Source organism: Rhineura floridana, chromosome 4 (assembly GCF_030035675.1).
Source record: "Rhineura floridana isolate rRhiFlo1 chromosome 4, rRhiFlo1.hap2, whole genome shotgun sequence".
Classification (NCBI taxonomy): domain Eukaryota; kingdom Metazoa; phylum Chordata; class Lepidosauria; order Squamata; family Rhineuridae; genus Rhineura; species Rhineura floridana.
In genome coordinates, this window is record NC_084483.1 from 49,486,007 (window position 1) to 49,498,481 (window position 12,475).

A 12,475-nucleotide genomic window follows, 5' to 3' on the forward strand; every position below is an offset into this window, starting at 1 on the left:
GCTTCCCACACCCCACCCCTTTCATTCTCCTCCCTCCCTCCTTTGTCATGCCACGGTTGGCATCTGTTTCACCTCTGAACTAGCCTCCCTAACCTCCTCCACCAGGGCTGGGGAGCAGAAGGGGTGAAATGTGTCCTAGAATTCAGCCTTTATTCCATTCTTTCCCAAATTCATTTCTGAAAGCTAGATTTCCTTTATTGTTTTTTGTTTTCTCAAAAAGCAAGCACACCAAAAGTTTCTGTGTTGCATTCAAAATAACAATATCCTCTCTAAAATGAAAATTTTTACAGCTTTGTTCTGCTAGAGTAAAAAAACAGCCAGATTTGCCAGCCTACCAGGAAAACAAAGATCAAAGCAAAGGAAACTTTCCAGACAATGGAACCTCTCACAGCAAAGTTCACTGTCTACTCAGAGGAGACCTTGGGAACGTTTTTGCAAAAGCTAGCTGAGGTATCTTATTTATTTATTTATTTGACCAACTCATCGTAGACCATCTGCCTCTGACCCTTTAGTTCCTTGCTTGCCTACTCTGGACCCTGGCTACTGGCCTGATTGGACCACACCATTTGCCTGCTGGGCTCTGAAAAACAGATCTTTAGTATGCCATATTTAAAATGCATGAACGAAAGCATAATTGCCATTCAGTAACAAAGTGTTCTGTATCTGACCCTTTTATGAGCATAATTGTTCAAAGCATAAAAGCTCTCGATGGCCTCATACTGTCATTATCTCAGAATGAAAACCTTGGTGAGCTTTCAGGTGGAGTTGTAGGAATTGTGTTTTAAAGACCTCTTAGGTTCTCATCAATGGATTAATGCATCAATCTTTAACCTCCAGGATCTCTAAAATAATTATGGGTTGTCTTGCATTCTGTTTAAAATAATATCCTTTATTCACAAAAAGGGACATCGTCACAGTTGGTTATTCCATGTGACATTAACAACACAGCATTGTAGACATGCTCTACTGAAGCCAGTAAGAGATCATTATTTATCCATGTGAACATTCTTGCACTCTGGACAACTTTCCTCTATTGGTTAAGGCAAATTAAGTTATTATAGATGAATTGCTTCAGTTATAACTTCTAGGGGAGACTGCGCCATGACAGAAAATACAGAGCTGTCACCAAAATGGCAGCCCCAGGTTCAGTTCTCCCTCCAAGGAGAGCTCTATAGCTCAGTGGTAGAGCATCTGTTTTGCATGCAGAAGGTCCCAGGTTCAATCCCTGGCATCTCCAGATTGTGTTGGAAGTGGGGCAAGAACAACTCCTCTTTGGGTTCTTTTGTGTGTATTCCAGAAGGAAGATAGAGTTAGGGTCCTCCAGCTGGCTACCTTTACCTGTGCTCTTCTCTACCTAACTTCTAACTTCCTTCCATTGTAAACTGATATGCTCAGGGAAGCTGACCTGCCCCTCCTTCTTTTGTTTTCTTTTTCTACTGTCTCACGACAGAGGAGACCTCTTTGTCTTTGCTGTTTCTCCTGAGCCACTAGGGCAATATCCAAGTCTGGGCACTGCACCTCCAACTTAGTTAGGTAGTTAGCACTAGGTATGCCTTTCCTATCTACTATGTATTTCTCTAAATAAAGTAGCTTTTCTTATTTTCCTAAGTCTTAAGTCTCAGTGATCTCAATGCTGGGTAAAAGCTTGCTACTTAGGTAAATACACACACTGGCACACATGCAGCTCAGATGCTGAGTATCTCTGCATATTTCCATAAAAGATAGGCCAGGGAGAGATCCCTGTCTGAAACCCTGGATTGCCACTGTAGACAATTCTGAGTTAGGTGTACCAATGGCCTGACTCAGTATAAGGCAGCTTCCAATGTTCCTAAATCTGTAATACAACTTATTTTGTGTCCTGACATCATTGCACTATACAGCTCCCCACTCCTCCTGCCCATGACAATAAGTGCTGTGGAATAACTGTGGGGAAATGAATAATGCAGTAACGGCAGGTCCCACAGGACCAGAAGTATGGTCTGGGGAACTCAGTGGAGCTACCATTTTTCTAGTAATGCTTGCCTCAATATGCAGCTAGCAGGTGGGTAAAAGATTATTGTTTTTTCCCCCAGCCTGACCCTAAGAATATTTACCTATCCCACTCCATAAAAAATGCGCTTATGATTACAGCCTTGCTAGTACTTGCTGAAAATGTTGAGCCTACAATGTCAATTGCATTAAGTGCTAGTCCATTTCATAAGCATGCAAAAAGTCTGTTGTGTTGGATGAGAATAGGGATCATCATGCTCCATTTTCTGTCTTCTGACAGGAGACAGTCCCCTGCTATAGAATGATTCACAAGTAGGGCGTGATGATTAAAAACAACAACACACCTATCCCCAGGTGTCACTTCCTAGTGCCTGACAGATGTGTTGTGTGAATGTACATTGAGCTTTTCATGGCTAATCTCCACCTCTCCACGTCATTGTCTAAACCTTGTGAAAACCCAGCAGCCATTGTAGCATCTTAAAGCAATAAATTCCACAATGTTAATGAGGCATTGTGTAGTGATGTGTTTTTGTGGTCTTCTCTTTTATACCAAGGCTGCCACTGTGGGATGTTCTGTCTAGGAGTTAGAAAAGGTATTACGTTTTCCTCCTTTAATTTAATCACTGTCCTTGCTTCAGTTCTAAGTCAAATGAGTATGACAAGAAATATAATATTAATTACTTCATGACATGCAGTATTTGTTAATCCTCAAAGTCACCAGTGCAGCTATTGTAAAATCATGTCTGTGTTATGCTCTGAAATATGTCCATTTTAGGATGGAAACAGATATAATGCTGTGATAATGTGCATTCTTACATGGAATTAAGCCCCATGTGATTCAATGGGACTTGCGTCTGAGTAAATATATGGAGAGAATTATGCTGCATGAATGACAGAAATGATTTGAACATACAGTCACTGCATTTCACTTAGACATACATTTTCAGGGTAGTAAATATGTATTTACACTACTTTCCAATGCTTTAATTAACATTAAAATGTTACTCTGCCTTCAATTTGCAGCTCTTGTACTGTATTTAACATCCTTATCACAAACATCCTATGTATCTGTATGTTATTGGCTGAGTAAAATATTAAACAGCTATCAGTCCAGTTCTAATTATTTATACATTTGAACGTCAATCAAGGGAGAAAATAGAGTAAAAGTTCACTCTGTGCCATCCATATTAATGCATGTCTGTTTCTTTTTCCCCAGACATGATTTAGGATTAGAAGTGAATTGCAAAGAACGCTACTTACCATTCTGATGCAATGCTGGCATGAAATCCATGCTGAAGTAAATAGGAATGTTGCGACTTAGAATGGCCTGTCTCACTGTAAAGTATCAGTGCACAGGAAATAATCGGGAACTTGGCAGCGCAAGAGCACATGCTGAAATATTTGTGGGAAATTGCTCTACAACTTCTCAAAGTGTCAAATGAATGTTTAATGAATGTTTAATGTATGTTGCAAAGAAAATGACACCGAAAGATTCTTTCATTTTGAAATGAAATAAAGTTGAACTGTATATTGTGTAAAGCATTTCTTGTGAATCATATCTACTGAATACGAGTCAGAAGCACTTGCCAGCATGTTACTCTGTTTAGTATCTTCTTCCTTGCTATTTAAGAGTCACCATTCCTATAAGATGGTTCCAGGTTTTGCTGTAAGCGCACAAGAACTGCTGTAAGCTCACTCAAATACCCAACATTTTCCTCCTTCCATACAAGGACTGTTTTTCCTGACAGTGTCAGAAAACTTGGAGCTGAAATGAAAGATCTGTATTATTCACTATAACGGGTTTAATAGTTGAGCACTTGTCTTGTGCTCCAAAGCCCTACTCTGGCATTCTCCCTCATTTCTTCAGTTAACAATTGTGTGAGGGGGCAAGAGAGGCTGTGCCTGCTAACCTTGGGCCCACCACCACTATCACATCCCCACCAGCTCTACCCCTGCTATTCACATGTTGGGTGGACACACTGGTAGAAGGGAGGTTGCTGTTCTCTTCATAGGCTTCCCCTCTGGTGCGGAACCCTGAGCAACCAGGGTTCTGCATTACGAAGAAGACTTCACTCCAGCGCACTGATGGCAGGGGAGGGGCCGGTGGCATTTTGTGATGGAATATGGCTGAACAGGCTCAAGGATTACCATCAGAATGTTTTTTCCTCCTACAGTTGCGACTTCAAATTGCTTCTAATAGATCAGTTCCTAAATGTTACATGAAAGCACATTCTATTAAAGTCAGTGGAACTTGCTTTCCAATAATACACATGAAGGCCTCCAGGCACATAGCCAGAAGACAAAGGTTTAAGGGTCCAGCAGAGGCAGTACAGGTAACCTTCTGTTCTGTCTCCACACCTGGTGAAGGTTTGGCACAGTCAAAACAGACTGCTTTGACCATCCATGTGAGGAATGCAGGTAAGACATAAGAAGAGCCTGCTGGATCAGGCCAATGGCATCTTGTTCTCACAGTAGCCAGCCAGATGCCCATGGGAAGCCCACAAGCAGGACCTGCATGCAAGAGCATTCTCCCCTCCTATGGTTTCCAGTAACTGGTATGTTATGGGTTTGGGGTTGAGATGGATGATTTCTATGAGTCTCCTTCCAGCCTCTGATTTGGAACCCTGCACCTGGAGGTGGGCTTTGCAGCTGAGAAACCCCCTCAGATTAGTCCCCTTTGATTTGGAAGCCTATGGAGGCAGACCATAGCCATCATGGCTAGTAGCCACTGATAGCCTTTTCCTCCATGATTTTGTTGAATCCTCTTTTAAATCCATTCAACTCAGTGTCCTGTGGAAGCAAATGTTCTGTGTGAAGAAGTACTTTCTTTTGTCTGTCCTGAATCTTCCAACATTCAGCTTCATAGGATGTCCACGAGTTCCAGTATTATGAGAGAGGGAGAAAAACTTTTCTCTATCCACTTTTCCCATGTCAGGCATAGTTTTGTACACTCCTATCATGTTACCTCTTACTTGCCTTTTCTCTAAACTAAAAGATGTCACCTTTCCTCATAGGAAAGTTGCTGTATCCCCTTCATCAGATCTATCAAGACCAGCCTCTATAGTGTACATACATACACACACAGAAAGAGAGAAATTTTACATGTGTGGATGACATTTATATTGATCTGCCTGCTGGGAACTGCTTCCATGTAAAGATAAATTTTGATGGCTCAGGTCAATGGCTCTGTACTTGAAATAAACACAATATGCTGTTTGCGGCCTATTGCCGAAATAAAACACAAACACCATTCATTGGGTTAAATCATGGGCCACTTTATTAAACGGAATCAATTAGAATAATGAACCTGCAGAGGGGAAATCAAGTGCGGGAGCATTCTGATGATCCAGGCAAAGCCTGCTTGCAGCCATAGGGCGACTAAACCTTGCCTGAGCCTGGGGCTGCCCTATGCCAGACCCCAGCTCAAGCCACACCCTGAAGATGTGTAGGGGGTCCAACCCGCATCACCGCCCCCCGGAGCCGTGAAACTCCGAGCGGATGAGGCACGTTGGCCCCAAAGGCGGCCCGTGTTCTGCCCCCCGGGCCGTATAGCCCTGAGCTGCAGGCCCCCGGACCGCCAATCGCCCCCAAAGGTGCCTAAAGGTGTCACCTAGCTGCCCTTTCCCTTTAAACCTTTTCCCGCACTTCTTTGCCACAAGTGACCGTTGACATATTGAAGCTAAAAACACACCAATCAGCCTATTAACCCCAAAGGCACCCGTGCTAACCCTTGACCCGTCCCCCCAACCACAGTGTGGAGTAGGCAAAAGAAACCTGCCAGCAAAGCGAGGCAGGCAGGCCAAAAATTCCTAGTCGGCCCCGTAGCGACCAAATGAATCACACTGCAGTAGAGGGAGGGTCGGGCGGGCGCCGCCAAAATTCAAAGGAGGGCGGGAGGCTGGTGGAGTGGCCTTAAATGGCCTTCAGCTGCCCCGCCTCCTTACTGTGCGTCACGACGGCGCGCTGGCGCGCCACGTGCGCACGCACACACCCTTGATGGCGGCCTGGCTTCGGCAGCAGCCGCAAACACGCCCCTTTTGCCCGGCAGGTACCGGGCACGGAACGGGATTGCGGCCTATTGCCGAAATAAAACACAAACACCATTCATTGGGTTAAATCATGGGCCACTTTATTAAACGGAATCAATTAGAATAATGAACCTGCAGAGGGGAAATCAAGTGCGGGAGCATTCTGATGATCCAGGCAAAGCCTGCTTGCAGCCATAGGGCGACTAAACCTTGCCTGAGCCTGGGGCTGCCCTATGCCAGACCCCAGCTCAAGCCACACCCTGAAGATGTGTAGGGGGTCCAACCCGCATCACCGCCCCCCGGAGCCGTGAAACTCCGAGCGGATGAGGCACGTTGGCCCCAAAGGCGGCCCGTGTTCTGCCCCCCGGGCCGTATAGCCCTGAGCTGCAGGCCCCTGGACCGCCAATCGCCCCCAAAGGTGCCTAAAGGTGTCACCTAGCTGCCCTTTCCCTTTAAACCTTTTCCCGCACTTCTTTGCCACAAAAGGGGGACAAGCCTCTGCTTAGTCTCCCTTTACCCCACACCCGATAAGAATCTCATGCAGACCCCTCTGCAGGTCCATCAGGAGGATGGCATCGTTGCCTCCCGAACTGCATGTCCAAGCATGTCTGCCACTGAGGGCCTTGCCCTCCATGTCCGACCACAGCAGACAACCCAAGGCTACCGAGGCCTCGACTGCATGTCCTCACATGCCTGCCACTGAGGGCCTTGCCCTCCATGTCTGACCACAGCAGACGACCCAAGGCTACCGTGGCCTCAACTGCATGTCCTCACATGCCTGCCACTGAGGGCCTTGCCCTCCATGTCTGACCACAGCAGACGACCCGAGGCTACCAAGGCCTCAGCTGCATGTCCTCACATGCCTGCCACTGAGGGCCTTGCCCTTCCTGTCTGACCATAGCAGACGACCAGAGGCTATTGTGGCCTCAACTGCATGTTCTCACATGTCTTGCCCTTCAGTAACCTTCTGCCCTGAACCCTGCTGGAACGACATGGGTAGGAGACCATTCCAGCGCATACTCTGTCAACCCAGTCACCAAACCATGGCCCACCATCAGAGGCCCAGCTGTGAACCAATGTGCGTTTGCGGCCCCAAGGCCAGCCTATGAGCTCATGCCATGGCTGCAGAGTAGACTGCGCATCTGCTCCATCCCCGTCCAGCAACCTGCCAAAAACAGAAACAATCGTGAACAGTTGGGTCCCAGACCTTCAGACTCGCCCCTGGGGTGAATGTATTCCATGCGCCCCCTACTTCCACCTCCTAGCGGCCTGCACCTGCATATACAAAAACCAAATAGACCGTCCCAGGTAGGCAATTCCACTGCCGGGTAGGCAACCCCAATTCCGGAGGGGCATGGCCCTCAAACCCCCATGGGTCCGCTCCCAGGCATCGCGACACTAGACCGAAACTTTATGAGGGAAGATCCCTCCCCCTGAATATCAGGCAGCCAGGCCTATAGCTTCCGGCCAAAAACACTATGTCGCCGTCATGGGGAAGTGTCCAGTCCAGGGGAGGGTAAAATAATGTGGAATGACTCTTGTACCCCTGGTCTGCCTGGAAACAAACCTTGGACCCCAGGATGGCTCGAAGGGAAGTCTGACCTGGCCCCAAACACCCCCACCCCCCATCCGGAAGGCTCCAAAATTAAGTGTGAGGGGTGCTACATGTAACCGCTGAGCTTTGAAGCATGATGGTCACAGGGCACCTCCCTGATCAACAATCCCTGGCGGGTCAGGTGAACATGGAGGGTGAGGATAAGGGGTATGGGGGTGTGCATGGGCCAGCTGGCCAGCACATGACATATCCCAAGACATGTGAATGGTCCTAAAGGCCCCCTGCAAGCCTACCTTGCGACACACTGGCAGACAAGCTTTACTCCTACCATCTGTGATGAATTCCAGGACGAGATTCCTAGGAATAGGCCACGCTTTGCATAGCCCCTGCCATCCCCCCAACTCCCAGGAGTCCCCTCCTGCCCTGACCATCTCTGACTCCCCTCCCCCATCTCCCAGTATGCGGTATGGGACTAGCAGAGTCGGTCCTTCCTCTAACTGGAACACCATTGACGCACTGCAGGAACGGAGGGGGCCACACCGCAGGTTGGCGCATAAGGCAGCCAAAACCCTGAACCTGTGGTGAGGCTGTGAAATCCCTGTTATGGCACTATAAACCCCACCACAGAAGGCCCCCAATACCTGAAGGGCAGAAAGCAAACACTTTCCCAGCCCCTGAAAACTTCAGGATCTTGATCTGCAACAATTCAAGCTTTTTCCAGGCAGCCTGCAGCCCTGGGTCCAAAAGTCGATTTTAATACCCTGGAAGGTGAACACTGGGGCAGGATCCTCCACTTTCCCAGCTGCCAAAAGAACTCCCCAGTTCATAGCTACGCTATAAACTGTGCCATCAAGCGCTAACATGCACCCAAAGTCTGCCCTACCCGAGAACTGGACATCATGAAAATAGTGCCCCACCGCTTCTGGGGCCTCTCGTCTCCTGGCTGTCCCTTCCCAGAAGGGGCTGAAGTGCTCCATGCAAGAATACAGCAGCCCATAGGTAATGCTCTGCTGCATAGTTGACCTAAAAGGCAAAACTCAGCAGCTCAAAATCCACCATGTGTAACAGCTGGCAACGCAGGCAGATTAGCTGCCACACTTGCCCATAAGGCATCTCTGCCACAGGTGCGCACTATATTGAATGAAGTGTAGTGCACTGTGCATAGACTATCTGGTATGAAGCCATCACTGACTGACCCCACTTGTATGACGGATGGTGAATCAGGTAGACTTTGCCCACTGCCACTTTGGGCACTATACAGGGGGGGCACTGAGAGAGCAGAGGTAGGGGATGATGGGAAGGGGCCAATAACCCTGCCCAACTGTGTGTCTTCATCAATTGTCCCCTGGACCAGTGCGTCCATAGGATCCGGAAAACTGCATAATAAAGAAAAACCACATCATAAAATGAGTCTCCCCATAACTGGGCAGTCTGCAAGCAAGGTCCATAGCCCTCGAGCGTAGCTGGGAAGGGACACTTTTCTCAAGCAGCCTCTGCTGGGGGCTGCTTCCCACTCCTTTGGGGGGCCCTGGCCCCACATATCCTTCTGGCTTGTTGTTGTGCCTTTAATAGCAGGTTCGTATTCAGCAGTTATTAGATGGCATGGAGTTAAGCAATGTCATCTTCTAATGTCTGCAGATCAGATGACTCTTAAAAGCACAGGACTAGAGGCCTGTAAAAAAGGTGGGCACCTTATCTACAGACCAGTTTGTAAACTAGCTAAAGAGAAGATGCAAGCAAATGTGCAGCCTGCACGTGATTAATTCCATTATGTTTAAATAATTTACTCAGAGAAATATGAATTGGACCAATTCTATGCATACTTACTTATGAGAAAATCCCCGAGTGTATCGTTACTTCTTCCCCTGGAAGGGTGCATGTGATTGCACACATACAGCAGAATCCTATGTGTGTTTACTCAGAATACCACAGATTAAATGGGTCTTAGGACAGAGGTTTATGGGACTTAACTGATGGAAAGGTTCATATATTTTTACCTGGGTTTTGAAGAACGTATTTGGGGGGGGAGAAGCTTGACAGTGAAAAAAGGGGGGATGAGTTCCCTTTGCATTTGGAGTTGAAGTAGTTTTGGAGGTGAGGTTGCAGCACTAACTGGGGGTCCCTACTGGCTCCTGCAGCCTCCTTTCTGTCTCCAGCTGCCCCCCACCCTCATCAGAAAGCCTCTGCTCTTTGTAATTACATTGCATTGCTCCAATCCAAATGGCCGCTACGTTATGACAGAGCATCTTTCTAGGTTATTCTGCAAAAGAAGTGGCGGCCACAGGCAGAAGGGTGTGGGAGTGCAGGCAATTTTTTTTTGGGGGGGGGGCTCTCATCTCAAGTTCTCCCTAATTGACTAACCCCTTCTCTGAACTTTCCTGGTTTGCAAAACAGTGAGGAAGTGGGATGGCCTTCTCAGTACATCCCTTAATAAAAGCATCCCCTCTCCAGCTGCCCCTGGAATGCCCCCAGTGTCAGATAGCCCACTACCTCTCTAGGTAATTGGTAACTGAAAAGTAACATTTAGTTTAAACTAAAAATACACTTCAGTATCAAGAAAAGGAGTCTATTCCTATTTTGCTTTCTGTAATGGGCAGGGGACCCCAATAGAAGTATCTCCTGGCCCTAACTGGAGGTTTGCCACCCATTACAGCATTGTGAGAGACATGTAGTGAGCAAGTGGCAATGTCAATTGCCACATAAGGTGTGGAACTGGACCTAAATACATAGGAGAGGAGAGAGACAGCTCTTCGTCTATGCATCATCCCTTTACCTGCTGCATTACTATGCTTAGAGAAACAGACAGGAGCTCTCCATGAATACTTGCCTCTATGTTCTGCACAGAAGCCTGCCTGCATAAATATTTTGTTTAGTTTAAATAGAAAATCCTTAAAATAACCTTTTCCCCTACTGTTCTTTTCAAATTATATTTAATCCATAAAAATGCTGACTGTAATTCACCTTCAGCTAAAGTAAACATTTCTCTCTGCATACTTAAAACACAGACACACATGCCCTGGGTTGCAAGACATATTTGGCCTTTTCAATCTCTCTTTTACTATCAGCATAGAATTAAATTTTAAACATTGTCTCTCCCCCTACTCCACATATTCCAGGTTTATGATAGAAAGTCTAGGGTACTATTTAACTAGAAGTAGGTTGTTGTGTTTCCCTTAATCCCAAACATTATTTCTATGATAAATGATGGAATCAGAAGGTGATAGTTTGAAGGAAAGAAACAGGAGAGAGCAGAAGAGCATCAAAGGTGCCCCCATAGCAGTGCAGTTTGTTTAGGCCTGACATGTTCTGAATAAAGATTCTTCCTCAGGGGTAACTGAAACTGAAACCGTAACTGGAAAGCCACCCGTGCCCCGCTGCGGCTGAAAGTCCTCACGCGTCTCGTCGCAGCCGCAAGGCCGGCCCATCAGAGGCCTCACCGCGGCTGAAAGTCCTCCCGTGCCTCGCCGCCGCTGGAAGTCCCCATGTGCCTCGTCGCAGCCGCGAGGCCGGCCCATCAAAGGCCTCGCCGTGGCCGGAAGGCCTCCCGAGCCTCGCCGCGGCCCCAAGGCCCCTCGCGTCCCGCTGCCGCCGCTGCCCCCGCTAGGCCGGCGCACCAAAGGGCCCGCCGCGGCCGGAAGGCTCCCCGCGGCGCGCAGCAGCCGCCGCCACAAGGCCTCCGCCGCCAAAATTCAAAGGAGGGCGGGAGGCTGGTGGAGTGGCCTTAAATGGCCTTCAGCTGCCCCGCCTCCTTACTGTGCGTCACGACGGCGCGCTGGCGCGCCACGTGCGCACGCACACACCCTTGATGGCGGCCTGGCTTCGGCAGCAGCCGCAAACACGCCCCTTTTGCCCGGCAGGTACCGGGCACGGAACGGGAATCCAACTATGTCCCTCTGCTGATGGAAAGGTTTTTGTCCAGCAGAGGCTTCCATGGGTGTGGAAAGAGGGGAAGGTGATATTTGCAAATTCCTCCTTTTTTGTGCCCTCCTCAAATCTGCTCCAGAGGGTTGGGGGACCCTTTGAAGAAAACCATGGGAAATGGCACTGGAAGGGTGTTGCAAGAGAGAGGAGGGATTGACAAAAAAAAAATCACCTCCCCTTTTCACTCATGGAAGACAGTGAATTACACCCTTCTGTCAGTGGTAGGATGCAACTAGATACAGCCCAGTGCAAATGAATAAACATAATTGGCACAATGGGGGTTTCTTTTGAGTAAGCATGCATAGGATTATGCTGTAAGCAAATATTTGTTTTGTCTTTATATACACACACACACACACAGAGAGAGAGAGAGAGAGAGAGAGAGAGAGATTTAATTAGTAATGTGAACAACAAATTGCCTGTTAATTGGTTTTCACATATTTGTCATTCTTTCTCACATCTTAACGCTTGGTGGTTTCTTCACCAATTTGAAATGAACATCTTTAGAATATTTGACTATCCATAGAATGAAAATGATTCAGCTTTCATTTCCTTTCTGAAGGAAAAAATGTTTATCGCTATTTCACTTTCCATTATTTTTGAATATTTTTGTGGAAAGGTATTCAGGAAAAGCTTGCAGCTTTTTTATAGTAAAATCTTGTCATAATATAAAATGTTGTGTGTGTGTGTGTGTGTGTGTGTGTGTGTGTGAGAGAGAGAGAGAGAGAGAGAGAGAGAGAGAGAGAGAATCAGTTTTGATAACATTCCAAAGAAATGTTCTTATTTATCATTTCTATTTTTTCCCCTTACACATATATCCCACCTTTCTTCTGACACAGGACCAGTGCTTTTCTTGGTAAAAATGAGGTGCCAGGAATTATGCCTTGATTCCTGCCATGGGTGCCCGTACAAAATGGTTGGCATGGGCAGCCAAAAAAAGGTGCCAGTATTGCATACCGCATACCAGTAAATACCATCATTA

The 12,475-nt window shown here is 47.2% G+C and overlaps 1 protein-coding gene across 6 annotated transcripts in view; it reads left to right on the plus strand.

The window, feature by feature from the left end:
• The window catches only part of MLIP (muscular LMNA interacting protein), an 80,572-nt gene extending 77,044 nt beyond the window's left edge, over positions 1–3,528 (plus strand). For 4 of the 6 annotated variants that reach the window (XM_061622969.1, XM_061622970.1, XM_061622966.1 and 1 more), the window contains 3 exons: positions 291–450; positions 2,544–2,582; positions 3,206–3,528. In XM_061622969.1, coding sequence (XP_061478953.1) covers positions 291–449 — 159 coding nt within the window. In that variant the 3' untranslated portion in view covers position 450; positions 2,544–2,582; positions 3,206–3,528. The remainder of the gene's footprint in view (positions 1–290; positions 451–2,543; positions 2,583–3,205) is intronic. The other 2 variants (XM_061622967.1, XM_061622968.1) reach the window with 2 other exon arrangements.
• The last annotated feature ends 8,947 nt before the right edge of the window (positions 3,529–12,475 follow it).